Source organism: Sorex fumeus, unplaced genomic scaffold (genome assembly GCF_029834395.1).
Source record: "Sorex fumeus unplaced genomic scaffold, SorFum_2.1 ptg000107l, whole genome shotgun sequence".
Lineage (NCBI taxonomy): Eukaryota > Metazoa > Chordata > Mammalia > Eulipotyphla > Soricidae > Sorex > Sorex fumeus.
In genome coordinates, this window is record NW_026606164.1 from 804,719 (window position 1) to 831,907 (window position 27,189).

General features: G+C 57.6%; 1 protein-coding gene across 1 annotated transcript; it reads right to left on the minus strand.

The window, feature by feature from the left end:
* Positions 1-26,870, minus strand: XRCC2 (X-ray repair cross complementing 2). The gene is made up of 3 exons (XM_056134815.1): positions 26,764-26,870; positions 7,491-7,572; positions 1-680 (listed from the first exon to the last, which is right to left on the minus strand). The coding sequence occupies exons 1-3, from the start codon at positions 26,851-26,853 to the stop codon at positions 1-3; spliced, it is 852 nt and encodes a 283-aa protein (XP_055990790.1). The 5' UTR covers positions 26,854-26,870.
* Positions 26,871-27,189: the final 319 nt, after the last annotated feature.

A 27,189-nucleotide genomic window follows, 5' to 3' on the forward strand; every position in this document is an offset into this window, starting at 1 on the left:
TCATGAGCCCTGGGCGCAGAACTCCAGCCCGCCGTCGCCCACGGTGAAAGAGAGTCTCCGGGAAGAGTTGCTTCTCAGGTGCCGCACCAGCACGGAGAACCGCGGGCCGCCCGCGGCGTCATCCTGCCGGGAGAGGAGCAGCCGGTGCGTCACGGCCCGCCGCCAGGCCTGGCCCAGGGAGGGCGCGCGGTCGGGGTCCCCCTGCAGGAGACTCTGCGTGGTGACGAAGAGCTGCAGGCGGTGGGCGGCGGCCAGGCGCTGCAGCAGCTGCACGCAGCGGCCCAGCGGGGCCTCCTGCCGGCGGGCACTCTCGCCGCCCTGGGCGCGGTCCTGCCAGTAGAAGGCCGAGAGGCCATCCAGGGCCAGCAGGCCGAGCGCGGGCCGGCGGCACAGCAGGGCGGGCAGCGCATGCAGCGTGAGCAGGAGCTGGGCGCTGCTGGCGCACGGCAGCACCCACAGGCGGCCCAGGCAGCCCCGCACCAGCGCCTCGGCGCCCGCGGGCAGCGCGCGCTCCAGCACGGCCACCAGCCGCAGCAGGTCGAAGTGGCCGTCCGTGTCCAGGAACAGCGCCTCGGCGCCCAGGCCGCCGGCCGACGGCGGCAGCAGGCAGCGCACCGTGACGCGGTACAGCAGCTCCGTCTTCCCCGCGCCCTCCGGGCCGTGCAGCTCAACAATGCCACCTGCGGAGAGTCGGGGCGTCAGGGGGCGCTCGGCTTTGGGGGTCGGGGTCGGGGCAGCGCTCGGGAACCGTACGGGGCGTCGGGGAGGGAACCTGTGCCCCCCGCCCCCCGCTGCCCTCCCGCTCCAGCCCTGGGTAGGGGTTTTCTTTATGGGCAGGAGAGAAAGCCCACGGCTGTCCAACACGCGCGAGGGACCCGGTGACGGGCCAGGCGGCACCGGCCCCCGCTGACTCTCTCAGAAGATTCCCGGCTCCAAGGACTCTCAGGGGAAGCGCCGGCTCTCGGGGGACGGCACGGGGAGCACTGTGACCGGCCAGCGGCAGTGGAGGGCGCGCCGCCCCGCTCTCCTGACAAGCAGCTTTGGCCCTTGTCACGCCTGTGTCAGACAGCAGACGCCCGGGCCCATGACCGCACGTGTGTTCTGTCACTCGACTGTATTCCCATCACGGGCCGTGAGAGCCGCGGGCACCTGGAACAGAGCCCGGTCAGGGTAGGGTCTGGCGGGGAGATGGCCGGGGATCCGCTGGTCTTCAGGGGTCGTCACGGACTCGGGGGGATGGGAAAGCCCAGGCAGTGATTTCAAGGGTCTCACTCAGATGGCTGGAGAGATAGGACAGTGGGCAGGTGGCCACAGCTGCATGCGGCCGACCTGGATTCAGTCCCTGGCACTGCACAGGGCGCCCGTCCAGGCCGGAGTGACCGCTAGGCATGGTCCTAAAACTGAAGACAAGAGGAAGGCGGGGCATGGGGGGGGGACAACGACACACAGGTCACAGCACAGAAATGCCCACGGTCGTGATGGGTGACGGGGACGCCAGGCCAAGAGGCGCCACGGGGCAATCAGGAGTGACCGGCAGAGAAACCTGTGCTGGGGTGAGGAGGGAGCGGGGGGGGGGGGCAGCAGACAGCCCCGACGCCCTCCGGAGGACCAGAGGGAAGCCAGCGCGGAGAGCGCACACACAGGCCCACCCGGAGGGCAGCACGGAGGGCCACACTAGCAGACCAGTCCCCCTGGAGGGAGGGGTGGGGCAGGCCAGAGTGGATGGACTGAGGTTCTCAGGCAGCAGGGGGTCGGGAGTGGGGAGGGGGGAGGAACTGTGAGGTGGCCGTTCCCCGGGGGTCAGAGGAGCTTCCCCCACCCCACGGGGACTGAGTCAGAGAACAGGATCGCACCCTGGGGGAGGGAGGCAGGGCCCCAGGGCACACAGGGACACTGACACCAGACTCCGGGGGACTGGGGGCATCTCTGGGTAGTTCTAGAATTCTCTGCTTAGGGGAAAAACAAGAACTTGGCTGCAGTATTTTCCTCGAGGGGTTGGTCACGAACCCCGGCCGACCGGACTCCCAGGGGTCAGGAGGCCCCGCGAGTGCCTTCCCGCAGCTGTCAGGCCCCTGAGTCTGCGTACACCCAGGACCTCCTGCGGCTGGAAACCGGTTCTGGACACGCCTCAGGGCACGGAAACGGATCAAGGGGGCCAGTGAGGGGCCAGAGAGGAAGTAGGATGGGCAGGGCACTTGCCTGGCTAACACGGGCTAAGGCGCCTGCCGTGCACTTGGCTGACCTGGTTTGACCGTGACACTGCAGAGCACAGAGCCAGGGGCACAGGGCTGATCCCTGAGCACGGCTGGGTGTGACCCAGAATTTTAAAAATTAAAAAAAAAAAAACCACTGAATCACTTGAATCACCGTGAGATACACAGAGCTGTTCACGATCGGGTTTCAGTCCTCAGTGTTCCGACACCCGTCCCCTCACCAGTGCGCATCTGTCCCACGAATGCTCCCAGGATTTCTCTTTCCCAAGGAAGAGGTTATTAGGCAGCTAAAAAACCTATCTCCTCCGAGGGCCAGACAATAGCACAGCAGGTAGGGCACTGGCCTGGGTTCAATCCCTGGCACCCCATAATGTCCCCGAGCACCCCCCCACACCTATTCTACAGAGTAAGAGCAAACGGCCTTTCAAAACAGCCAGGAAATCGGGGAGTCTGCAAACTTGTAAACTGCACCTGAACACGAAGCCCTTGAACTCAGTTCCCTACAAACACGCCTGAGGACACGCCCAAGTCTTCCTGATCAGTGACTGTCCCCTCAGAAGATGGATGGTCACGTCTGAATACGCCCTGGGCGGGGCCACGGAGCGTTCTAACGGGATCCGAAGCCACCGTCCCCTGCTCCCACGAGCTGCCATAGAAATCCACAGTGCGGGGCTGGAGCAGGAGCCCGGCAGGGAGGGCACCGGCCGCACACACCGCTGACCTCGGTCTGTCCGCTGAGTGCTGCCAGGTGTGGCCCCAAACCAGCCATCGTCCTCGTCACCCTCATCCTCTTCACCATCATCATCTTCACCTTCACCACCACCCTCATCACCATCCTCCTCATCCTCATCACCACCATCCCACACTTGTCCAGCCAAGCACCGACCATGAGAACTGGTAGCGGGAACAAAGCCAGAATCAGCGAGCTGACTACGGAACTTCACAGCTTAAACAGGAACCTGACGACCTGGCCCAAGGTCTCCCAGCAGAAACGCCTGAGGCCCCGTGACAGGCGGCTGCAGTGAGACCTGGGAAAGCCAGAACCTGCCAACTTGGTAGGTGTCTCCCTGGGAAGAGGCTCCGAGCACTGTCCCTGGAGCAGGCCCGAGGCTCCACTCCCCACGGGGCCACTCTCAGGGCACAGGGGACGCCCCAGTTCTTCCTGTTGGGACTGTCCTGAGTCCGTGCCAGTCTGACGGCGAGACGTGGACGTGCTGGCCCCCGTGCGCCTGACTCCATGCTGCCCAGGGTGTGGACATGGCGGGGCCAGGGGCCGGCATGGGACTCAGCCAGCCCGTGTGTGAGGAAGACACGGCTCTTAAGTGTGTCTACAGGAATCCCATGTTTTACGGGTCCGGCTGACAGCAGGAGAGGACAGAGGACGTGGGCTGGCCAGCACGGGCCACTCTGCAGCTCGATGGCACCTGTCATAACTCCCGAGAGCTGCTGGGGACGGCCCCGGGGCAGCTGCTGAGGGACGGGCGTCCACCTGCCCTAGGAAAACACTCAAAACCCAAAAAACCAACAACAATACAGGGTCAGAGAGAACAGACAGGACTGCAGGACGCCCTGTCACAGCCAGGCGGAGAGGGGCGGAGGCCGGCACGGTTCGGAAGCACAGGGCCGCTCCTGAGCCTGGACCCCCCAGTCCCAACAGGGCTCTGGGTTCTGCTGCGGCTGGACACAGTGCCCGGTCCCTCCCCAACCGTCTGTCCCAGCCTGACGGCGCATCCCAGTGTCGGTGCAGAGCCAGCACACCCGCATGGTCCAAACAAGGCTCGGGTCCGGCTTCCCGCAGAAGGGAAGCTCGGGGGCCCTTCACACACAGCACCTGCTCAAGGTGCTGGCCACGGGCCTCGGACCGTCGGGGTGGACAGTCTCGAGCGGTCCCCGCGCGGCTCCTCTAGGGCATTCTCCACGTCCCCACAGAAGCTCACAGGCACTCTTGGTTTGGTGGGGGGGTCCTGTTGCTCTCCAGCTCGGGCCCGAGTCCTGAGTGCCATGGGGTGGGCACCACACAACGATGAGAGGGCACAGAGACTCACCGAGCCCAATAACACGAGCAGAGACTGACACCTCAGGGGAGAGGCGGTCACAGTGGGGAGCTCTGATGACGACGGGCAGAACAAGCAGACAGACGTGAGGTCACGGGGACGTGAGACACCGAACCAACGGGGACGAAGGTCGGGTCAGCAGGCTGGACAGTCTCTGGGGCCCACGCGGTGCCTGCCGAAGGCAGCCGACACCAGCCCCATCACAGAACAAGTCTCAGAACGCGAGTCTCCAAGACCAGCATCACGGAAGCACAGTCTCTGGCCAGACGACCCTGGAGCAGACGCCAGCAACAGCCACGGGAAGCCCTTCGCTCGGACAAGGGGAGACTTCGAGGAGGGAGACCGAAAGCATGAGGAGCACAGCGGGTAGGGCTTTGGCCTTGCAAGGCGACTGACCCGGGTTCGATTCCCAGCGCCCCACAGGGTCCCCTGAGCACTGCCAGGAGTAATTCCTGAGTGCAGAGCCAGGTACAACCCCTGAGCATCACCGGGTGGGACCCAAAAAGCCAAACAAACAAACAGACAAATAAATAAAACAAAAGCATGAGGAGGAAAGGGGGGGGGGAGCTAAGTTGGACTTCACTGAAGTTAGTAATTTGGGCTCCAGAGTGACAGGGCAGTGGGCAGGCACCGGCCCGGCCCAGGGCCCACCTGGGTTCCATCCCGCCATCCCACACGGTCCCTGAGCACCGCCAGCGGGATTCCTGAGCACAGAGCCAGGAGTGACCCTGAGCATCGCCGGGTCTGGCCTCCAAAAGAAACAATAATTTTCCATTTTTATGAACACCTCCAAGACGGGGGAAAGCACCCACAGGCTGGAGGTATCGGCCCAGCGTCAGGACTGACCCCAGAGAGGCTGGAGACCCTCGGCTGACCCAGCCCCAGAGCCCCTGGGGCACAGGCGCCCATGCGGCCGCGCAGCACCATGAGCCTCAGAGGAAACTCAGAGGAAACCACCAGGCAGCCCAGCCTCCTCAGCCGCGGCGTCAGCACCAGGGAGGGCACACAGCGGGTGGGCTGGTGGCGGAATACGGAATCCCTGGAACAACTGCATTGTGAACAACTCTGTAAATCACGGTGCTTAAACAGGCTAAAAAAAGAAAGAATATATTGTATCACTGTCACTGTCTCACTGTCCTCCCATTATTCATTGATTTGCTCTTTCGGGGCCCAGTAACGTCTCCATCGTGAGACTTGTTGTTACTGTGTCTGGCATATCGAATACGTCACAGGGAGCTTGCCAGGCTCTGCCGTGCAGGCGAGATACTCTCGGTGGCTTGCCAGGCTCTCCGAGAGGGGCGGAGGAATCGAACTCGGGTCGGCCATGTTGGCTGCGTGCAAGGCAAACGCCCTACCGCTGTGCTATCGCTCCAGCCTGAAATATACTGACAAAACATCTATATCCGACAACGGGACTTACACCCAAATCTGTGACGACTCTAACCATGCGGTGAGACAGCTTCAACCGGGGGCTTCTTTGCTTTGTTTTGTAGGCGGCCTCAGCAGTGCTCCCGAAAGCAGGGGCTGTTGGGACCCGACCCCGGGCCCTGTGCACGCCAGGCAGGGCCTCCAGCCCTTGGGGTTCTCTCTCCAGCCAAACCAAGTTTTTAATCTTACTTCTGTTCTGTTTTTGAGTCACACCTGGCGACGTCCAGGGGACCACATGGGTGCTGGGGATCGAACCCATCGGCTGCCCTCTCCAGCCCCTTCCTTCCTGCTTCAGTTCTTTCTGGGGCCGCGCCAGGCTGTGCTCTCAGCCCTCTGGCTGCGTTCCACAGAGCTGGCGTTTCTCACCACGAGTGAGACGTGCGACATCATCCATCCCCAGGGAGCCGTGGAGCAGAACCATCCCGACAGCCCCCGATTAGGGGGGCTGTGATAGAACCGGGCCAGCGTGACGGCAGGACGGGGATCAGAACCTCCACCACGTCCCTGCTGATGCCAGGAAACGGCATCAGCCCCTCAGCACTGCCTGGCACGCCTCAGAGGGTTCAGTCAGCACCGAAAGTGCCGCCGTCGCCTGGCCAGAGGGACAGTGCAGCCACGCTGGGCTCAATCCCGGCACCAGGAGCCCCGCCAGGAGGGATCCCTGAGCACAGAGTCAAGAGCAAGTCCTGAGCACTGCCAGGTGCAAACAGAAACCAACTAACAAACCCCCCCAAAACAAAACCCAAAGTGCCCCTCTCTCAGGTGTCACTTGCCAGAACAGAAAACAAATTTCCGGCGAAATCTGCGCATGAACAATCGCGGGGGCACCTGCCACCCACAACCAGCAGCAACCCAGAGCTCCAGCAGCGGATGAACCAGCAGTGGGACCCGGGACAGGATGTTTGGCGGGTACCAGCAGGGGACGCGACGGCCACAGAGCAAACAGAGCCTGACCCGGGGCGGGCCGGGGGTCTCGCCACAGAGCAGACCTGCGTTCTCGGAGGGCTGGGAGACACGGGGGGCGGGGCGTGGCGACCGTGATTTCTCTGGGGCTGATGAAGCCGCCCCGGGCCAGCTGTGCACCGTGTGAGCACCGGAAGTCTCTGCAGGGCGGGGCGACTCCCGGGGCGGGAGTCAGGGAGTGAGTGCCGACAGACTCGTGGGGATCGCTGCTTCCCCAGACGTGTGAGCGGGCAGGGCTCCGGGGCTTCCTGTCCCCCCTTCCAGAGAGACGGGAACCAGAGCCGAGCAGAGGGAGCACAGGCCCAGGCCTTTCCCCATGGCTTCCGTGAGTGACATGGGGCCACTCCTGAGCACCGTCGGGTGACTCCTGAGCACTGTGTTTACTCCGGAGCACAGAGCCAGGAATGGGCTCCAAGAACCACCGGGTGTGGCCCAAACTCCCCCGCAGGGCTTAAGGGAGAGAAGACCCCCCCCCCCCCCGTCGCTGTGTGTTCTGGAGCTGCACCCCCAGAGAAGCAAACCTGTAACTGGGACCCAAGCGGTAGTACAGCGGGAGGACGCCTGCCCTGCACATGGCTGACCCGGGTTCGATCCCTGGGATCCCGTAGGGTCCCCGGGCCCCACCAGGAGGGACCTGCACCTGCACCTCCTGAGTGCAGAGGCAAGAGGCAGCCCTGAGCACCACCAGGTGCGGCCTACAGGCGAGTTAAAAGACACAAACTCTTGACCTGGCCGACACACGGGGAAGACGGGGGAGACCGAGTCGGCTGCTCCCGCTTCAAACCCCCCGATGCGCAGGGCGGCTCCGGCTCGGGGCCAGGCCGCGCCTTACCGTGATCGGGCGAGTCTTCGGCAGCAAACAGAGTCGGCTCAATCTCCTTCAGGGAACTTCGGCCTTCAAGGCGGGCCAGGAGCTGGGCAAGAAAACACAGGCCACCCATCACCCGCGAGTGTCGGGCCCTGGAGGCCACATTCGCGAACACCCGCGAGTCTGAGGATTAGAAGTCATGACGCAGGGACGCCGCGCGGGATGAGGCTTCCTCCCGAAGGGAGCTGCCGCGCGTCCTTCCTGCCGGAGCATCCAGTGGCAGGGCAGAGGCCTGGCACCGTCCGGACGCTGGGCACAGTCCAGTAAGCCCTGGTGGCCCCCAGCAGTGCGGGCTAAGGGAGCACCCCTGGGTGTGTCCGCGCCACAAACTCTGACTCAGCTGCAGCCCCAGGGCAGGAGCCACGGGCCAGCGGGGAGGGCCACGCCTTGCAGGAGGCCAAACTGGAGCCCCGAGCGCCGCCAGGCCCGAGTCCTGAGCGCAGACCCGGGAGCAACCCCTGAGCACCCTGGATGTGGCCCCCAAACCAAAACGTTTAAGAAAGTAAATAAATTGTAGCAGGGGAGGACAAGAAACCATGCAAAGTTTAGTGTTTTTAGGTGATGGGGTGGGGGTGGGGGGTGTTGGGTTTTGGGACCATGGCCCGGGCCATGCTGGGGATTGAACCCAGGTCGGCTGCATGCAGGGCGAGTGAACGTGGCATTTTAAAATAAGTAATGAAGCGTCTAAACACTCGTGAGAACTGCTTAACTCAGAGACTCTGTATTTTCAGACGACTAATATACGATGCTAAACTATGCCTGGGTAAAAGACAGACAGTGTGGCAGAGTTCATGGGGAAAAAGAAACTTCTGTGCAGTGGTTGCACCTGATAACACCACAGGTATCCCCCTACACACACACACACACACACACACACACACACACACACACAGCAGGCACGGAGCTACATGAGTCTGGCCCCTGCTGGCAAAAACGGTCTATTCAGGGCCAGAACAATAGCACAGCAGATAAGGCACCTGCCTTGCACGCGGCCAACCTGGGTTTGATCCCTGAGCATCGCTAGGAGTGATTCCTGAGCACAGAGCTAGAAGTAAGCCCTGAGCACTGGTTGTGCTCCTAGGTGTGGCCAAAAACAAAAAGAATTTTATATTCAACACTGCCAATGAGTTTTAGATAAACTACTAGTTATCAAATTGTGGCGTAGTATCGAAGAATTACTGAACTGGAATAAAATTCACAGTTACCACGAAAGGTCTTGAACTCCCCTTCCCCGAGGGCCACGGAGGGCTCAGAGGCTGGAGCGCGGGCTCTGTCCCACGGGCCCCCCGGGTGTGCCCCTGCCCCAGAGACACCCCCCTCCAACCGCGCCTCTGAGAAGCCAGACGATCTCCAGATTCTTCAGCAGAGCGACACGCAGGGGACAGGGCGAGCGCCCAGCCAGCCTCCACTCGGCCAGGGGATGCAGATATTTGCAAAGACAGAGGAAGACACGCAGGAATATGCAGCCGTTTCTTCTAAAAATGTACAGGATCCGAGGGCTGGAGAGACAGTGCAGAGGCGACGTGCACCTGGCGAGGCCGTGACCATGAATCCCAGCACTGCACGCGGCCCCGGTCACTGCCAGGCGTCAGCCCGAACACACGCGGCCTCCGGTTGATAATATTTGATTGGTTTATTGTCAATCGTACGTGAAGTGTTTTGAATCTGTAAGTTCTGGATGCTGCTGGCACGGCGGCCCACGGAAAGCAAAGCTCTGAGGACAAACGTGCAGTGCAGTCCCCAGCACGCGTGGGGCGGGCGGGGGCGCAGAGGCCTCCGGAGAGAGACACGAGACGTGCAGGAACCGGTACAGGCGCCGCAGGAAGCTGGCACCACGCCAGGCCCAGCAGCGTGAGGGGCCGCTCCAGGGGTCCGCTCTTTCGGCTTCGGGGTCACACCCGGCGGAGCTCGGGGGGGCAAGCCTGGAACGCGGCCTCACGGCTGTGCTCAGTGCTCAACCCTGCAGACCCTCCCCGTCGCACTGACGCTGCCCCTGGCCTCCCAGTTTTGACGAAGCAAACGCACTTCCAGAGAGCAAACTGCGCCGCTGAAGAGAGGCCACGCACGGGGCTCGTCCCCTGCTGGGTTTCTGGCCGTGCCCAGCAGTGCTCAGGGATCACTCCTGGTTTGGGCTCCAGGGCGCTATCACCTCTCAGGAAAGGAGCTGGAGGGGAAAGGGTCGGGATGATGATGATGATTATTTTTTTAAATTAGTGAAACACCATGAGGTAGTTGCAGACTTACAAACTTTCGTGCTTGGGTTTCAGTTATACAATGCTCGAGTACCCATCCCTCCACCGGTGCCCATTCTCTACCACCAATGATCCCAGTAGCCCTCCCACTTCCCAACCCCCCAACCCCACGCCAGGCCGTCTCTGTGGCAGGGCATTCCCTTTTGTTCTCTCTTTCCTTTAGGGTGTTGTGGTTTGCAATAGAGGTATTGAGTGGCCATCATGTTCGGTCTATAGTCTACTTTCAGCACGCATCTCGCATCCCGAGCGAGTCCTCCAAACACCCTTTACTTGGTGCTCCCTTCTCTACCTGAGCTGCCTTTTCCCCAGCATGTGCTGCCGGCTTCCAAGTCATGGAGCCGACCTCCTGGTACATATCTCAACTATTATTGGGTGTTCGTCTCCTGGCATAACTGGACAACCACATGCAAAAAAAAAAAAAAAATGGGTTTAGACCTCGACTTAACACCATGCACAAAAGTCAGATCAAAATGGATTAAAGACCTCAACATCAGGCCAGAATCCATAAGGTACATTGAAGACAAGGTTGGCAAAACCCTCCACGATATTGAGGCTAACGATATCTTCAAAGGTGACATGCCACTGACCAACCAAGTGGAAACAGATAAACAAACGGGACTATATTAAATTAAGACGCTTCTGCACCACAAAAGATACAGTGACCAAAATACAAAGACAATCTACAGAATGGGAAAGGATATTCACCCAATACCCATCCGAGAAGGGGTGGATATCAAGGATATTCAAAGTTGAACTGGTTGAACTCCACCGGTTGAAGAAAACATCCAACCCCATCAAAAAATGGGGTGATGAAATGAACAGAAACTTCCTCAAAGAAGAAATCCGAATGGCTAAAGGGCACATGAGAAAATGTTCTACATCACTAATCATCAGGGAGATGCAGATCGAAACAATGAGATACCATCTCACACCACAGAGACTGGCCCACATCCAAAAGAACAAAAGCAACCAGCGTTGGTGCAGATGTGGGGAGAAAGGGACCCTCCTTCACTGCTGGTGGGAATGCTGACTGGTTCAGCCCTTTTGGAAAACAGTATGGACGATTCTCAAAAAATTAGAAATTGAGCTCCCATTTGACTCAACAATACCACTCCTGGGAATATATCCCAGAGAGGCAAAAAAAAGTATAGTCAAAATGACATCTGCACTTGTATGTTCATTGCTGCACGGCTCACAATTGCCAAAATCTGGGAAAAAAAAAAAAAAACAGAGTGCCCGAGAACAGATAACTGGTTAAAGAAACTTTGGTACATCTACACAATGGAGTACTATGCAGCTGTTAGAAATGATGAAGTCATGAAATTTGCAAACAAGAAGTTCTACATGGAGAGTATCATGCTAAATGAAATGAGTCAGAAAGAGAGGGACAGACATAGAAAGACTGCACTCATCTGGGGAATATAAAAGGTCAGGATGCTTAACAAGCCCTGAGAAACTGTGGAACACACACCAGGAAAACACAAGACGAGAGCAGAAATGAGAAAACTGCAGAGAAACGGCAGATCTGAAAATCCTGGTGGGGAAATGAAGGACTCACGGGGGCCTCAGCAGAGAGGGACAGTCAGGGAGGGTGGCGGGAGGGACAGCTGGAGGACAGTGGTAGGGACAGTCGGGGAGGACAGCGGCAGGAGCAGGGAGGAGGTGCGAAAGCCTCAGGCAACAGCAGAGGGGGAAGCCTCAGGACAAACAAGTGACGGAAGAGCTTTGGGACGGACTCAAGAGAACAACTAAGAATCACTGGGGCTCCAGCTGTGCCCCTGACGGCCTGACCCCGGGGAGGGTCCCAGCGGCAGTGCCCAGGTGACAACAGTGTAGATGGCACTGGCTAAAAGTCTGCAGAAATGCTCCCCAAGCTGCAGTGTCATATCTCAAGATGATTTCTTTAATTCAGAGTCTGAGACAGAGAGAAAATTTGATTTCTGCAGTATCATGCGGTAGGGCGTTTGCCTTGCACTCAGCCAACAGGGCCATCCCGAGTTCGATTCCTCCGCCCCTCTCGGAGAGCCCGGCAAGCTACCGAGAGTATCTCGCCCGCACGGCAGAGCCTGGCAAGCTCCCCGTGACGTATTCGATATGCCAGACACAGTAACAACAAAGTCTCCAATGGAGACGTTACTGGGCCCGCTCGAGCAAATGGATGATCAACGGGAGGGCCTTTACATGCAAAATTATGTTTAATGTCTTATCAATTTTCATGATCAAGATGATCATTGAGAACTTACGAAAACTATCAGCAGAGAAAACCCCCCTCAAGGACCAAAAATGGATGAAGCCCCTGTGGGGTCATGTGCCAGCCATGATCCAGAGACTTGGATCAACAAGGGGCAGAATTTCTCTCGGGTCTCCCACGAGGCTGAGTCAACCAGGACAACTCGGGGGTTGGAGGGGTGAGCCCCAGCACCCACCCAAACAGAGCCCTGGCAGCAGAAATCGCCACCGTGCTCTCGGCTGGACCCCATTTCTGGGATAAGCCTCATCCTGAAATTAACTTGTTGGAAAACTTCACAATGTGGGTTTTGTGACTGAAATCTCCAGCTTTCACGGGGTTGGGGAGGGGGTACCTGCCCCCCATCTCCTGTACTTCCTGAAGTCCGGCAGTCGTGCACACCCCAGAGCCCCAGTCAGCTAAGTCAACTCCGGCTGTGTCACTGCGTAAAAGGTTCTGGGCACCCGGGAGAGCATGGCCACATTTCCGGCTCCGTGACAGCCCAAACTCTATGACACTGATAGACCCGGTGTGGCAGGCCAGAATGGGTGGGACGCAATGCAGAAGGCATGCAATCTCGATCAACAAAACATCAGCACAGAAGGCTCGACCTGGGGCGATGTCTTAGTCACCTCTTAGACAAGGGCCTAAGGGCTCCACGGGGAGATACAGCACCCTTCACCGACTTCTTCGGAGGAAAAGAATTCGTCATCCTAATTATTTATAACAAGCAATGTAAAATGAATTGTTGAGGACCTGCTATGGGGCAGGCTTAAGGGGGGGCATTGGGAAAACTGGAAATAATGGTCAAAAGGGTTCGAAGAGACAGCGAGGGGACACACAGCAGGAAGAGTTCACACTCACGAACATACACACACCTAACACGGGACCAGCAGAGAAATTGGAGGCAACACGACAGTAGCTGGAGACTCAACGCGGTCACCCTGACAGTCAACCAGACTGCAGCTCAGCAAAGAAACGCTCCGAAGGAAGAAACGGACGAGAGGGGTCAGCGGGTATATACGGGGCCTTTCGTCCCCAAAAGCCGAACACACATTCTTCTCCAGTGCACATGAGCCATCCTCCAACGTCGGACATGCCGGGACCCAAACACTTCTCCTCAAGGAGGACAGAAACCAGATCGACTCTCTTCTCAGACCACGACGACGAAAATAAAAGTTAATCACAAACAGAAACGGAGAAACAATTCAAACACCTGGAAATTAAACAGCCCGTTACCGCCAGTAACACGTTCCAGCTCGAACAACCAGAGGGGCAGAGAGGAAATCAAACGCTTCCTGGAAACAAAGGAGAACGAGGACCCCCACCAGAACTTGGGGCACAACAGGAGCGGTGTAAGAGGAAGCTTCCTAGCTCTGCGCGCACTCGTGAGGAGGGCAGAAAGGTCCCGATAAGTCACTTGACTGTGTAACTTGGCACTGTGGCACTGTCCTCCCATTGTTCATCAACTTGCTCGAGCGGGCACCAGTAACGTCTCCATTGTGAGACTTGTTGCTACTGTTTTTGAAATACTGAATACGCCATGGAAGCTTGCCAGGCCCTGCCGTGTGGGCGGGATACTCTTGGTAGCTTGCTGGGCTCTCTGAGAGGGGCAGAGGAATCAAACCCGGGCTGGCTGTGTGCAAGGCAAAAGCCCTACCCGCTGTGCTATTGCTCCAACAGTAGTTATTTTTATTTTTGTCATTTTGTAGTTATTTTTGACATGTAGTTATTTTCATCAGTGATTCCCCAATAACGTAGATATTATTTCCTAAGCCCTACTTTATATATTAGAATGCATTGTGTATTACAAATTTTCCTTATATTTTATCTAATAACTAAGCAAGATGGGTAAAATCTCCAGTGTTATTTAAATTTAAACCTAATTTATCTTGACTCTAAGGTTTAATCACAGGGGTCTGGTGCCGCCAGCAGGTCAAAGCTATACCTGTGAGGCGAGTGCATCAGCAGCCTGATGGCACTGTCAGACTTCCAGATGCCCCAAAATTGCTGCTGTGCCTTTTGCCAGACCCCAAAAACTTGGGACAAACTTTACCAAGAAAGTAAACGGCCAAAAGTTAGGTATGTGGGAGACACACCCACAAACCATCTCCAGCTCAGCTATGTAATTGGAGGCAAGGCCGCTTTGATCCCTGATTGAACTGCTTAACGGCCATGATCCCAGAGACTCAGAAACAAATCTTGAAACCCAGCGGCTTTTGGCAGAAATGCGTCCGGACCCTGCAGTAGGTTACTGTCACCAGGCCATCCCAGGGGGGAAAGGGTGCTGTCCCTCCGCCTGCTCCCCCCTTGGCGGCTCAGTGGCCACCATCCGCCAAAGGCCATTGGATAGTCAGGCTTGGGCCCGCAGTGATGAGACATGCGGTGCCTCATGGCATGGGGGGAGCTGGCCATGAATGACCAGCTGGCCATGAACGACAAGACCCCAAGTCGCTGCCCAAGAACGGCCTCTCCGGCTCCTGATCAAGCCATTTAATGGCCACGATCCCAGAGATTCAGAAACAAATCTTGAAACCCAGCGGCTTTTGGCAGAAATGCGTCCGTCCCTGCAATAGGTTACCAGCGCTGGGCCACCCCAGGTAGGAATAGGTTTCGTGCCTTGGCCTGTTCTCCCTGGTGGCCCACTGGCCGCCATCCTCCAGAGGCCACTGGACAATGTTTGGGCCCGCAGTGAAGAGACACGTGGGGCCTCACGGGATGGGGGTGGATCCGGCCCTTCCCTCCCCACCCCAATGAGACCCCAAGTCGCCACGCACGAACAGCCTCTCTGGCTCCTGCTGATCAAGCTGCTTAACGGCCTTGATCCCAGAGACTCAGAAACAAATCTCGGAACCCAGTGGCTTTTGGCAGAAATGTGTCTGGACCCGCAGTGGGTTACTGTTGCCAGGCTACCCCAGGGGGAAAGGGTGTTGTCCCTCCACCCAGTCCCCTTAGGCGGTTCAGTGGCCACCATCCTCCAGAGGCCACTGGACAGTCAGGTTTGGGCCCTCAGTGACAAGACACGTGGGACCTCACGGGATGGGGGTGGAGTCGGCCCTTTCTTCCCCGTCCCAATGAGACCCTGAGTCGCTGCCCACGAATGGCCTTTCTGGCACCTGATCAAGCTGCTTAACGCCATGATCCCAGAGACTCAGGAAATCTCGGAACCCAGCACGTCTTGGCAGAAATCCCTCCAGATTTAAGTGTTAAAATTTTGGAATTTCAAAATCACACGGCCACTACTGCAGCCACGCAACATCATAAGTTATTCTTAACCAGCAATAGAACACAAATTGTCTAGTGTTGCCTTTTCAGCAGATCTGAGTATTGGAGTAAAATCCCAAATAATAATGGTGGGTCTGGTGTCAAAATACTGAATGTAATCAAAGTAGAGAGAGAGTAATGTGGAAATCATCTGCCCCACAGGTGGGGGGAGGGTGTGGGAGGTGGGTATACTGGGGGTTTTGGTGGTGGAGAATGGGCACTGGTGAAGGTACGGGTGTTTCATTGTATGACCGAGACTTAGACCCAAAAGCTTTGTAACTGCTCTCACGGTGATCCAATAAATAAAATTAATTATAAAAAAATGAAAAAAAAAGGTTTAATCAGCCTTTTGGGGAGGGGGCCCATACCTGACAACGCTCAAGGGACCATATGGAATGTCAGATGTCAAAGGCAGGTGGGCCACATGCAAGGCAAAGGCCGATCTCCTGCTCCAATCAAACCATTTTTTACTATAATTACAATGTGTGCTATTTTCTGCTGTATCTAGTTAAAAATGTGTATTATGTGCACATTTCCTTGTTTACCGTAAAGTCTACTCACTAGCCTTGTTAACTCTTTCCTTCATAGGACTTAGCATAACACTTTCATTTATTTATTTATTTATTTAATGTAGGAGTATTGCTATGTACTCAGCCATTGATTAGGCTGATTGAGTTGGGCATGAACTCCACAAAACTTTATTTTTCGTTTGTGGGCCACATGTCTGGTGGTGCTGGGGCTCAAACCTGGGTCAACTGCAGGCAAGGCAAGAGCCTTACCTGCTGAATGATCTCTCTGGTTCCACTGCCATAAATTCTAGTATTTCCTACTGCAGCCTATACATTACAAGATGGCAGAGACTTACAAAGTCCAGCATTCATTGTATGTCTCCCAATGAGCTGAAAAGAAAAAAAAAAAACTCGAAGAACGAACCATCTACAGGAAACCAAACATTCTGTACCCTTCCCGAATTTAAAAAAAATTAAAAATTAGTTCAACTATTTCCAGTTGCTTTATTGATTTTATTAATAACTAAACTCACATACACACAAATACACACACACATATATAGAGAGAGATCTACTTGCCTATGGGAGCCCACTAAAAGAAACTGAAAATGACTAACAAAGGGGACCCAAAGCAGGCAGGAGAGAGGAAATAAAACTTGGCAAAAATTAATGAACTAGAATAAAAAACAAACCCAAAAGTTAACAAAACCAAGAGCTGGTTCTTTGAAAACATAAACAAAATTGATAAACCACTACGAAGATTCATAAAAGACAGCGAGAACCTAGTACCTAATAAACAGAACCAGAAAAAAAGGAGGCGTCACAGCAGACAGCACAGGAACCCAGAGCACCGTCAGGGATGACTGAGAAACTGCCATAAACGAGAACCTAGGAGAAATGGATCAATCCAGGGACTCCTATAACCTCCCAAGGCTGAACCAGATGATTTGGAATACCTAAACAGACCTCCTGCCCCCGGTCCTGGCGGTCCTCACCGGGGCCCCTTGGAGGGGAGCGGGTTGAGTTTCCCTCCCCGCCCCGACCAGGGTTCCGGCAGCCGAAGAACTCCAGAACCAGCCACCATCATGCTGAGACCACTCTCCACACGCATGAAGGTACCAGCAGAGGAACAAAGGCATGAGGGTCCCGGGGCTGAGATCTCCAAGCCTGCTTGGATCGGGGCTGAGCATCCTCCACCCAGATCCTCCAAATTCCAGTAGGCAGGGGCCACACCCACCAACTGGCCCCCTGACACCGTGTAATCCCATCAATGGCCAAGACTCAGAGACTATAAAATCCAGCTCCCAGAAGCACGCGGCAGCGAATTATTATCTCATTCCTACTTTGGACAAACTGGCAGGCTACCGAATGTAACCTGCCCACAAGGCAGAGTCTGGCAAACTCCCCGTGACGCACCCAATATGCCAAATACCAGGAACAATGATGGGTCTCATTCTCCTAATCCTGAAAGAGCCTTGAATATGGCACTTTTTAAAAGTCTCAGGGCTAGGACGAAGGAGACGTTACCAGGGCCTGCTCAAGACAATCAACGAACAACGGGATGGTCGTGATCGTGATCGTGATCGTGAACAGACCTACCACTATCGAGAAAACTGAAACAGTAATCCAAAGTCTTCTCAAAAACAAAAGCCCTGGCCCGTATGGATTCACGAGTGAATTCTTTCAAGCCTTTCAAGAGAACCAACTGCCAATCCCATAGAGGCTCTTCCAGGGAACTGAAGAAACAAACATTCTCAAACAGCCTCTCTCCACCTGAAACCCAAAACAGACAGACACCATCAAAAAAAGAGAATTAAAGGCCATATCCCTGATGAACACAGATGCAAAGCTCCTCAACAAAATACTAGCAAATAGAATACCACAACTCACCAAAAAGATCATACACCACGACCACGTGGGATTCATCCCGAGAATGCAAGGGTGGTTTAACGTATGTGAGTTTCAAAGGGAAAGCGTGGGTGAGCGGGACTAGCGCAATTGGTGGCCGAGAGCCGTTCCCCTGGCCGGCCCACGGCGACAGACGGACAAAGGACAGAGGGAACGGAGAGACGGGAACTGGGCCCAGGCTGGTCGGTAGTCGGGTTACTTCTCTCTCCTCCCCAGCGCAGTCCGATCTCTCCCTCACAGCACAATCGTCAGAGTTTTGGCCGTAGTCCCAGTCAGCATGTTCCACCAGCCTCGTCCCCTCGTGGACCTCAAAGTCCTCCACTTCCAGCCATCGCCGTCATCCGGCCCCCTCTTACCCTTACAGCACAGTTACACAGAAGCCATGAAGCGTGGGGGACACACGGGCGGGGTTGGACATGTCATAACAACAAGCAGAGGTAAAGCCCCTCCTTCAGGGGAAGTCTGGGGGATTAACTCGGGACCAGATCTCATCAGGGGTCAGCACTCCAGATTGCTAGGAGACCGCTCAAGGCGGGATTCCATCCAGGGTGCGTTGCTTTCTCCGTTCCTCAGCTAGCAATCCATTTCACCGATCAGAGCAAATTTACTTCTCATAATACGTAATATGGACTCTGCGCCAGGCTGTTTTCACTCATGGTGCCCCAGAGGGAGGTGGGCGGGAGCCCTCCCCGCCCCAAGGACCCAGCCCGGCAGCCAACCTCCACTACCCAACCGCTGCCATGCTCCAGGCCACTTTCTGGACCAAGGCTTTGCGACCGTGCAACACATCATAAGTCAATTCCCACCCTTGTTCCATAATCACTATACCATGTTTGATGGAGTTCAGACAGTAGGAAACAATATATACATATACATATATATATATATATATATATATATATATATCGGAGAGCCCAGCAAGCTATGGAGAGTGTCCACGAATAAGGAAGGAGAGGCTGCTAAAATCTCAGGGCTGGGACGAATAGAGACGTTACTGGCACCTGCTCGAGTAAATCGACGAACACTGGATGACAGCGGCAGTGAATATTTCTAGTCATTTTGTATGGACACAGTAAGAGAGATACTAAGCTTAAAGGTTGGCTCTTCCTGGGGACGTCTCGCTGTGTATCCCAGACCACAGTCCTCAGGCCAGGCGAGTCTTTCCCAACCCCAGCAAAGTCCTTACCCGGTTACCTCTCTTTGGGTCGTGACAGTTTGTTCCATGACCGTGCTCGTAACATATTTTATTTACGGCACTTAGCTTGTCTCCTTTCGATGCCAGGGTAGCTTACAGCTTTCCCTGGGTCCATCCAGTCCCTTTGTTAGGACCCTGCCTTGGGGGTGTTCGGAAGTCAAGGCAACTGAGGGTTAAGTCAGGTAAACACGATGGATGCCCAGGAGTAAATATTATTTGGAGCCAGTCAACTCCCCTGTTACAAAAGCACAGCATCAACTGTCTTCCTGTGTCTGTCCTGAAAGGACATTGCTGAACCATGCCAGTGACATAAAGGAAAGAGAAAAGCAATAGAGGGTTATCAGTGCAGTCGGGTGTGCCTCAGGGGCACTGTTGTGGGAGTAGCTCGGTAAACCTAAGCTGGGGGGGAGCAAGGACAACCCAACGTATCCAACAAACATACACAAGCCGATCAGTCGATCGCCTCGAGCAGCCCCAGTAACGTCTCCTTCGTCCTAGCCCTGAGACTTTTAAAAAGTGCCACATTCAAGGCTCTTCCAGAGTTAGGAGAATGAGACCCATCATTGTTCCTGGTATTTGGCATATTGGGTATGCCACGGGGAGTTTGCCAGACTCTGCCATGTGGGCAGGTTACATTCCATAGACTGCCAGTTTGTCCAAAGTAGGAATGAGATAAGATGTTATAATAAGATGTCCAGGATCTGATTTTTATAGTCTCTGAGTCTTGGCCGTTGATGGGATTACACGGCGCCAGGGGGCCAGGTGGTGGGTGTGACCCCCGCCTACTGGAATTTGGAGGATCTGGGTGGAGGATGCTCGACTCCAATCCGAGTAGGCTGGGAGATCTCGGCCCCGGAACCCGCGTGGATTTGTCCCTTTGCCAGTACCTTCAGGTGTGCGGAGAGTGGTCTCTGCATGGTGGTGGCTGGTCCTGGAGGTCTTCGGCTGCCGGAGCCCTGGTCGGGGCAGGGAGGAAAGCTCAACCCGCTCCCCTCCAAGGGACTCCGGGAAGGAACACCCAGGCACGGGGGCAGGAGACTCTGTGCTGCTCTCTTCCGGGAGCTGGGTTTTATAGTCTCTGAGTCTTGGCCGTTGATGGGATTACACGGCGCCAGGGGGCCAGTTGGTGGGTGTGACAGTTGGTCACACCCACCAAGCCAATCAGTAATTCAATGAAAAATAAAATCACGGGATCCTATTCAATAGATGAAGAGAAAGCATTTGACAAGATCCAACACCCATTCCTGATAAAAACTCAACAAAATGAGCACTGAAGGAACTTTCCTAAACACAGTCAAAGCCATTTACCACAAACCCACAGTAAGCACTGTACAAAACGGGGAAAGACTGGAAGCTTCCCTCTCAGATCAGGCACGAGACAAGGCTGCCCACCCTGGCCACGACGCCCCAAAGCATTGTACAGATCCAGCCAGTCCCTACAGGGATCCCCACGGCAATTTTCAAAGAAAGAGATCAAACATCCCTGAAATTCATATGGAACAATACTCCACCCCTGCCTTCCCTAACACCCAACGCGACCCTTGATAAAATGGGACACATCACCTTCCCCACCTCCAAACACACACTACGAAGTGGTAGTTACTAAAACCGCGGAACTGGGATAAAGATGGACCCTCAGGTCAACGGAATGGAGTTGAATGTCCCAAGGAAGACCTTCAAGTACATGATCAGTTAATCTTCAAAAAAGAAGCAAAAAACATACAGTGGAACAAAGAAAGCCTCTTTAACAAGTGGTGCTGGGAAAACTGGTCAGCTACATGCAGAACACTAAATTCAGAAAATTGATCAAAGGGGCTGGAGTGACAGCACAGCGGGGAGGGCGTTTCCCTTGCACTCGGCCGACCCAGGTTCGATTCTCAGCATCTCATATGGTCCCCCAAGCACTGCCAGGAGCAATTCCTGAGTGCGTGAGCCAGGTGTAACTCCTGTGCATCACCGGGTATGACCAAAAAAGGGGGGGGGGGAAACTGACTGAAGACCCTGATATCAGGCCTGAAACCACAAGGCACGCGGAGGAAAACGCTGGCAGAACTCTCCATGACATGGGAGCCAAAGGTATCTTCAACGCTGACCACTGACCAAGCAAGTGGAAGCAAAGATAAACAAATGGGACCACAGTGAAGTAAGAAGCTTCTGCACCTCAAAGGAAACGAGAGCCAGAATCCAAAGACAGCCCCGGGAACGGAAGACGCTACCCGCATTCGCTTGATAAGAATGAACATCCGGGATATAAAAGGCACAAGCAGAACATTCCAACCCCACAAGAAATGGGGAGAAGAGATGAAGAGACTTCCTCGAAGAATTAATACAAGCGGCCAACAGGCACCTGAAAAATGCTCTGCACGGCTACTCGTCAGGGAGATGCAAATCAAGACAACAATGAGGCATCATCCCACACCACAGGGACTGGCACACAACCGAAGAACAAGAACAACCAGCGCTGGGGGCTGGAGATAGGACAGCGGGTAGGGCGTTTGCCTTGCACGCGGCTGACCCGGGTTCAATTCCCAGCATCCCATAGGGTCCCCCGAGCACCGCCAGGAGTGATTCCTGAGTGCAAAGCCAGGAGTCAGCCCTGAGCATCGCCAGGTGTGACCCCCCTCAAAAAAAAAAAAAGAACAACCAGTGCTGGCGCGGATGCGGGGAGAAAGGGGCTCTCCCTCGCTGCTGGCGGGAATGCCAGCTGGGCAGCCTTTCTGGACAATATGGACATTCCTAAGCAGTCTAGGAACGGGGCTTCATTTGACCCAGCAACGCTGCTCCTCAGGATCTACCCCAAGGACCCGGAAACACAATGGAGAAGAGACACTGGCACCCCCGGTCCGTGTAGCACCATCCACGGTGCCAAAACCAGGAAGCAGCCCGAGTATCCGAGTACAGACGACTGGACAGAGCAGCGAGGGCCCAGATGCAGTGGACGGGACCTGGCCGGAGGGCCAGTCGGCAGGGGGCTGCCCTACGGAGGGGCCAGCAAGGGCCAGGGCCCAGACGCACAGTGGACGGGACCCGCCGGGAGGGCCAGTCAGCAGGGCCCACAGAGTGAAGTGGGTCTGAGGGAGGGTGGCACAGACGGTGTTCCACACGTGGGGCACACGCGATCGGGGATCACAGAGACAGTGGAAACAAAGAACACGGAACTGGCCTTCGCTGGGACACCAGGCATTGAGGGGCTGGGGCCAGGGCAGGGCGGGCCGCGGCTGCAGTGGAGGGAGAGTGACCGGGAGGAAGTGGCACAGAGCACGGGTGAATCCCCCGGGCAACAGAACTGCGAAGCCCCACGCAAAAGCTCCTGAACTTTTCGTTTTTTGTGCCCCTGGTGGGCAGACGCGTGGGTGGGAGGCAGAGGGGAGCGGGTGGAGGGCCTGGGCACTGGCGAAGGGGTTCGGGTGGGAGCGGCGGAAGCCCGAGCCAGTCACGAATGACTGTGATTTCCCGGTGACTAACGGAAGCGGCCCCGGGCCCGGAGAGAAACTCAGTGGGCGAGGGCACGGCACGGGCGAGGGCACAGGCTGGCACGCAGGTGTCGGGGCCGTCGTGGAGTCAGAGTCCGGGAGCCCACCAGGAGGAGCCCAGAGGCCCCACCGCTGTGGCCCGAAAAGACACAAGCTACCGTACCGCCGTGTTCTAGAAGAAACGCACCGGGCTTACACGAGACTCTACCCGGAACGGCCCTTCCTGAGGCGGGAGCTGAGCGATGGAAACGGTCCCGCACGCTGCCTCCCCCAGGAAGCGCCACTCGCTCCCCGAAAGCAGAGGGCGTGCGGGCTCCCCGCAGCCTCGGCCAGCACGGTCAGCAGGGGCGCTGGGAGAGGGGGACTCCCGAGCCTTGACCGCTTGCTGTCGTGCAGGCATCCCTGCGGGCAGGAGCCGGGAATGTTCCTGGAGCAGGTCCAGGGGCTGCCCCAGACCTCGATGGTGTTAGCTCTCTAGCCGTGAGAAAACCTGACAGGAGCAGGAAGGGGAGCCGTCACGTTAGCCGGCCGGTCCTGAGCAATCTGTGTACCAGACTCAGCGGAGAGACAGAACTGCGGCCAGGGCACCATCCCCGGCATCCGTATGGTCCCCGGAGCACCAACAGGAGTGAATCCTGAGTGCAGAGCCAGGAGTGACCCCTGAGCATCGCTGGGAATGCCCCCCCATATATATCACTTGATCCCCCGTTATTCATCGATTTACTCGAGTGGATGCCAGTAACGTCTCCATTCATCCCTGTTGCGTGCTAGCGTCGCCCAGTGGCATCTGTTCGTTCTAGGAACATGCAGAGCCTCAAACCGATCATTCAGGGTCTTGACAAAGAAGTCTGACCATCTTGTAGGTGGGCGTCCACGCGGTCTTTTGACGTCCCATGGAATCCAGTCAGTAATGACTCTAGTTCAGCGGTCGTCTGTAAACCTCATTACATGTCCAGCCCATCTGATTTTTGACACCTTGGCAAATGAGACAGCGTCCCTGATTCTTGATCGTCAACGGAGGTCGGAACTCCGGATTCTTTCTCATTTGAGTGAAGTGTGATACTCCAAGCATAACTCTTTCGATTCCTCTTTGAGAGACCGGAATAGCATTCTCATCCTGTTTTTGTAGGGCCCAAGTCTCTGAGGCGTATGTTAATGCAGGAAGAATGTATATATATACACACACCACAGGCTACACAAGGGCGTGGGTGGGCGGGGCCCAGTGCGCACCAGTCAGGAACCCAGGTCTGGTTCTTGGCACCGCAGACCCCCAAGCCCTTCTGAATGCGTCCTAACGGCCCCCAGCACCATCGAGAAATGACAAGCTTCCCAAGCCAAACTTCCCAGCCCCACCCAAGGCGGCTGGGTTTGTTCCACAAACTGGAGGCGGCCCCCCATGCAGCTATTGACGTCGGAAGCACGCAGGTCAGGGATCGAGGAGCAGGCAGAGGGCGGGAGGGCGGCAAGAGGAGGGTGGGGGCAGCACTGTCCTCCTTGTACGGAGCTGCACAGAGTGGCCCCGAGCAGGGGCCCCTCAGTGAAGGAACGGACCCTGCCCAGGTGTGAGACGGGGCCCGGCTCTTCCCCAGATCCCACGCACTGGACACCAGCCCGTGTGTGAACACACATGCTTTCCTGGTGCTGGGCAGTGCAGGGGCAACCCGGGGCCCACAGGGGACACGCCCTCCTGCGCCTGGGCCCATAGACAGGAGCCAACAGGGCCACGCGTGGCCGCACAGGCGGCAACTCTACCCCCGGGCCGTCCCACTTAGAAATGGGAAAACAGATAAATGCCTAGAAACCAAACAGAATGTACTCTCCGCACAGCCGACCACTTCCTCAGCATTCATGTCTCACGGCAACGAGCTGACACTAGATAAACTCCTGGTATCTCTCTCTCTCTCTCTCTCTCTCTCTCTCTCTCTCACACACACACACACACACAGAGACACAGACACACAGTCTCACAGACAAGGAGCTGACACTAGATAAACCCCCCGATATCACACACACACACACACACACACTCTCACAGGAAACAAGCTGACACTAGACAAACTCCTGATAACAGAAACACACACACACACAGACACACAGACACAGACACACACACAGACACACACACACACACACACACACAGAGTCTCATCAGGAAGCCCCACTATCCATTAGACAGGAAAGGACCCCACAAGAACTGGACCAGGACAGAACCAAAGCCGACGAGGCTCATCTTGGGGACCTCTGGGGGCCCCCGGTGGCTTCTGCCACTGCTCCCCGCACCCAGGAACAGTTGCATTGGGGGCGTCTTTCCGTCCGACTTGCTGCGTGCCCCCCACGGAGCAGAGAGACGCAGGGAGCCGTCCCCGCCCCGGCTGAGACCCGGCACATGCCTCCAGCTTCTACCCCGTCGCGACAGGCGCGCCCGGGTGGACAATCCCCGACAGAAGCCCAGGCCCAGGGAGGCAGCAGGGCGCTGAGCCCCCCAGGAGTGAGCCCTGGGCCCCGAGCACAGGGTGGGAGGGCAGAGGGAAGGGCGCGGGCCGTGCGGCCACCCAGGTTCCATCCGAGCCCACCAGGCCCAATTCCTGAGCAGAGTCCAACTCAAACCAGAGAAACCAAGTCACAGAAGGTCCTCTGCCTACAGGGAGGCCAGACGAGCGGGAAACTGAGGCAATTCCCCTCAGTCTCTCGCCAGGGAAGAGGAGTGAGTCACCCACGAAGGCAGGGGCTGCGTGGGACACGGGGATTGCAGGAGCCGGCCACTGCAGGGGTTCCAGGGACGGGCTGACCTGTGCAGGCCTGAAACCTGGCTTTCAGGGCAGGACAGCGGGTGCCAAGGCCCTGAGGCGGAACGGGCCTACAGTGCCAGGAGCAGGATGGGGGGGCAGGGGGTGAACGCTGCGGCCGAGGGGGAGGGGGGGCAGGGCTGGGCAGCAAACCAGGCACAGCCGTGCAGGGAGGACTCCAGGCACTCAGGGAACAACGGATACTCTAGGGGCCGAGAGAGTCTGTGCCCGTCTGGGGGTCTCTAAGGGCTAAGAGAGACTGCGTCTGTCTGGGGGTCTCTAGGGGCTGAGAGTCTGTGCCCATCTGGGGGTCTCTAGGGATCGAGACTGTGCCCGCCTGGGGGGTCTCTAGGAGCTGAGACTGCCCATCTGGGGGTCTCTAGGGACTGGGAGAGACTGTGCCTGTCTGGGGGTCTCTAGGGGCTTGTGTGGGGATGGAGCAGTGTCTTTCCATTGTGGGACGCAATGGGGGGGCAGGGGGGGCACAGACATCTGAAAGGGGCCTGAAGGCTGTGCAGTGGTCGTGTCTGGCTCGAGTGGGAGCAGTGGCAGTCTGGTGGGTGAGGCTGGGGGCGCAGCGCTGAGGGTCTGCAGGGTGAACCGGGCCCCGCCCCCCCCCCAGCCAGGGCACCTGGCAGCTCTGACACCAGCGTGAGAGCCACAGGGACGGTGGGCACCGTGCGCCTCACAGCAGGGCAGCGGCCCAGATGGACACACACACGCGTGGACAGACACACACCCTGCTGTCTCGCTCGAGGCAGGCGTTTTGTCCTTGAGGGGCCGGGCGGGCACCAGCACAGCAAGTAGCGGGTGCTTCGCTGCAGCCCACCCGGGGGCTCTGGGCAGAGCCAGGAGCAACCCCCAAGCACTGCAGGCTGAGGACCAAACACAGACAGGGAACAGCGGCAGGACCAGGGCGGAGCCCACGACAAATACAGCCGCTGCTGACCACTGGGGGGGCGGGGAGCGGAGAGGTGGCGGGCGGTGGGCGCAAACCAGGACTGTCAGGGGTCTCCCTACCGGGCCGACGTCTGGGGGTCGCACCCGACGGTGCTCAGGGAACCAGGAAGCCGGGAGCGAACCCGGGCGGCGGGATGCGCAAGGCAAGTGCCCCCCACTGTCTCCCCCAGCTCTGAATTTAGAAAAACCGCAAGTCCACACTGGACGGATACATAGTAACGCGCCGTGTATCCACCTGGACGCCCCTCGCTGCTCGACCGAGTTCGGTTTCCAGGAAGGGGAGAGGGGCCCGGGAGGGGACAGCGCAGGGCGGGGGGGGGGGGGGGACAGCCTGTATCTCTGCGGTCAGTCCCCTGGCTGGGGGGCTGGAGCCGGCCTGACCCTCCTGGAGGAGGGGCCACTGGCCAGACCCCGACGTGCCCTGTGGGACCCGGGGGACACGCCCCGCCCACTGTGGGCGTGACCACGACCCGCAGGGCTCGGGGCTGGGGGCAGGCTCGGTCCCTGAACAGGGTCAGGAGAGACCCCCGACCACGGCCCGGGGAGACCCTCGACCACGGCCGGGAGACCCCGCAGCTCCGCCCGCGCGCCGCCGGCCGGTCACTCCGCCCGGGCCCGCCCCCCACCCCCGCGCCTCCCCGCTACCGCCCCCCGCGCCCTCACCTCCGTGCCCGACTCGGCCCCGGGGACGCCCCCGCCCGCGGCCTGCGGGCCCGGCGCGCCCGCGCTCGTCTTTCCCGCCACCTGCGCCATTGGCCGCGGCGGCCGCGCCCCGCCCCGCCCCGCGCCGACGCGCCGACGCGCTGACCCGCGCGCGTGCGCAGCGGCGGCTGGCCGGCGGGGAGTGATGGGGCGCGTGCGCAGTGCCGGACGGTGGGCGGGGCGTGGCGGGGCGCGTGCGCAGAAGTAGCCGGGCGCAACGGGGCGCGTGCGCGGTGGCGGAAAGTGGGCGGGGCGTGATGGGGCGCGTGCGCAGAAGTGGCCGGGCCGGGCGGGGCGGGACGTGATGAGGTGCGTGCGCAGTGGCGGCCGGTGGGCGGGGCGTGATGCGGCGCGTGCGCAGAAGTGGCCGGGCGGGGCGGGGCGTGA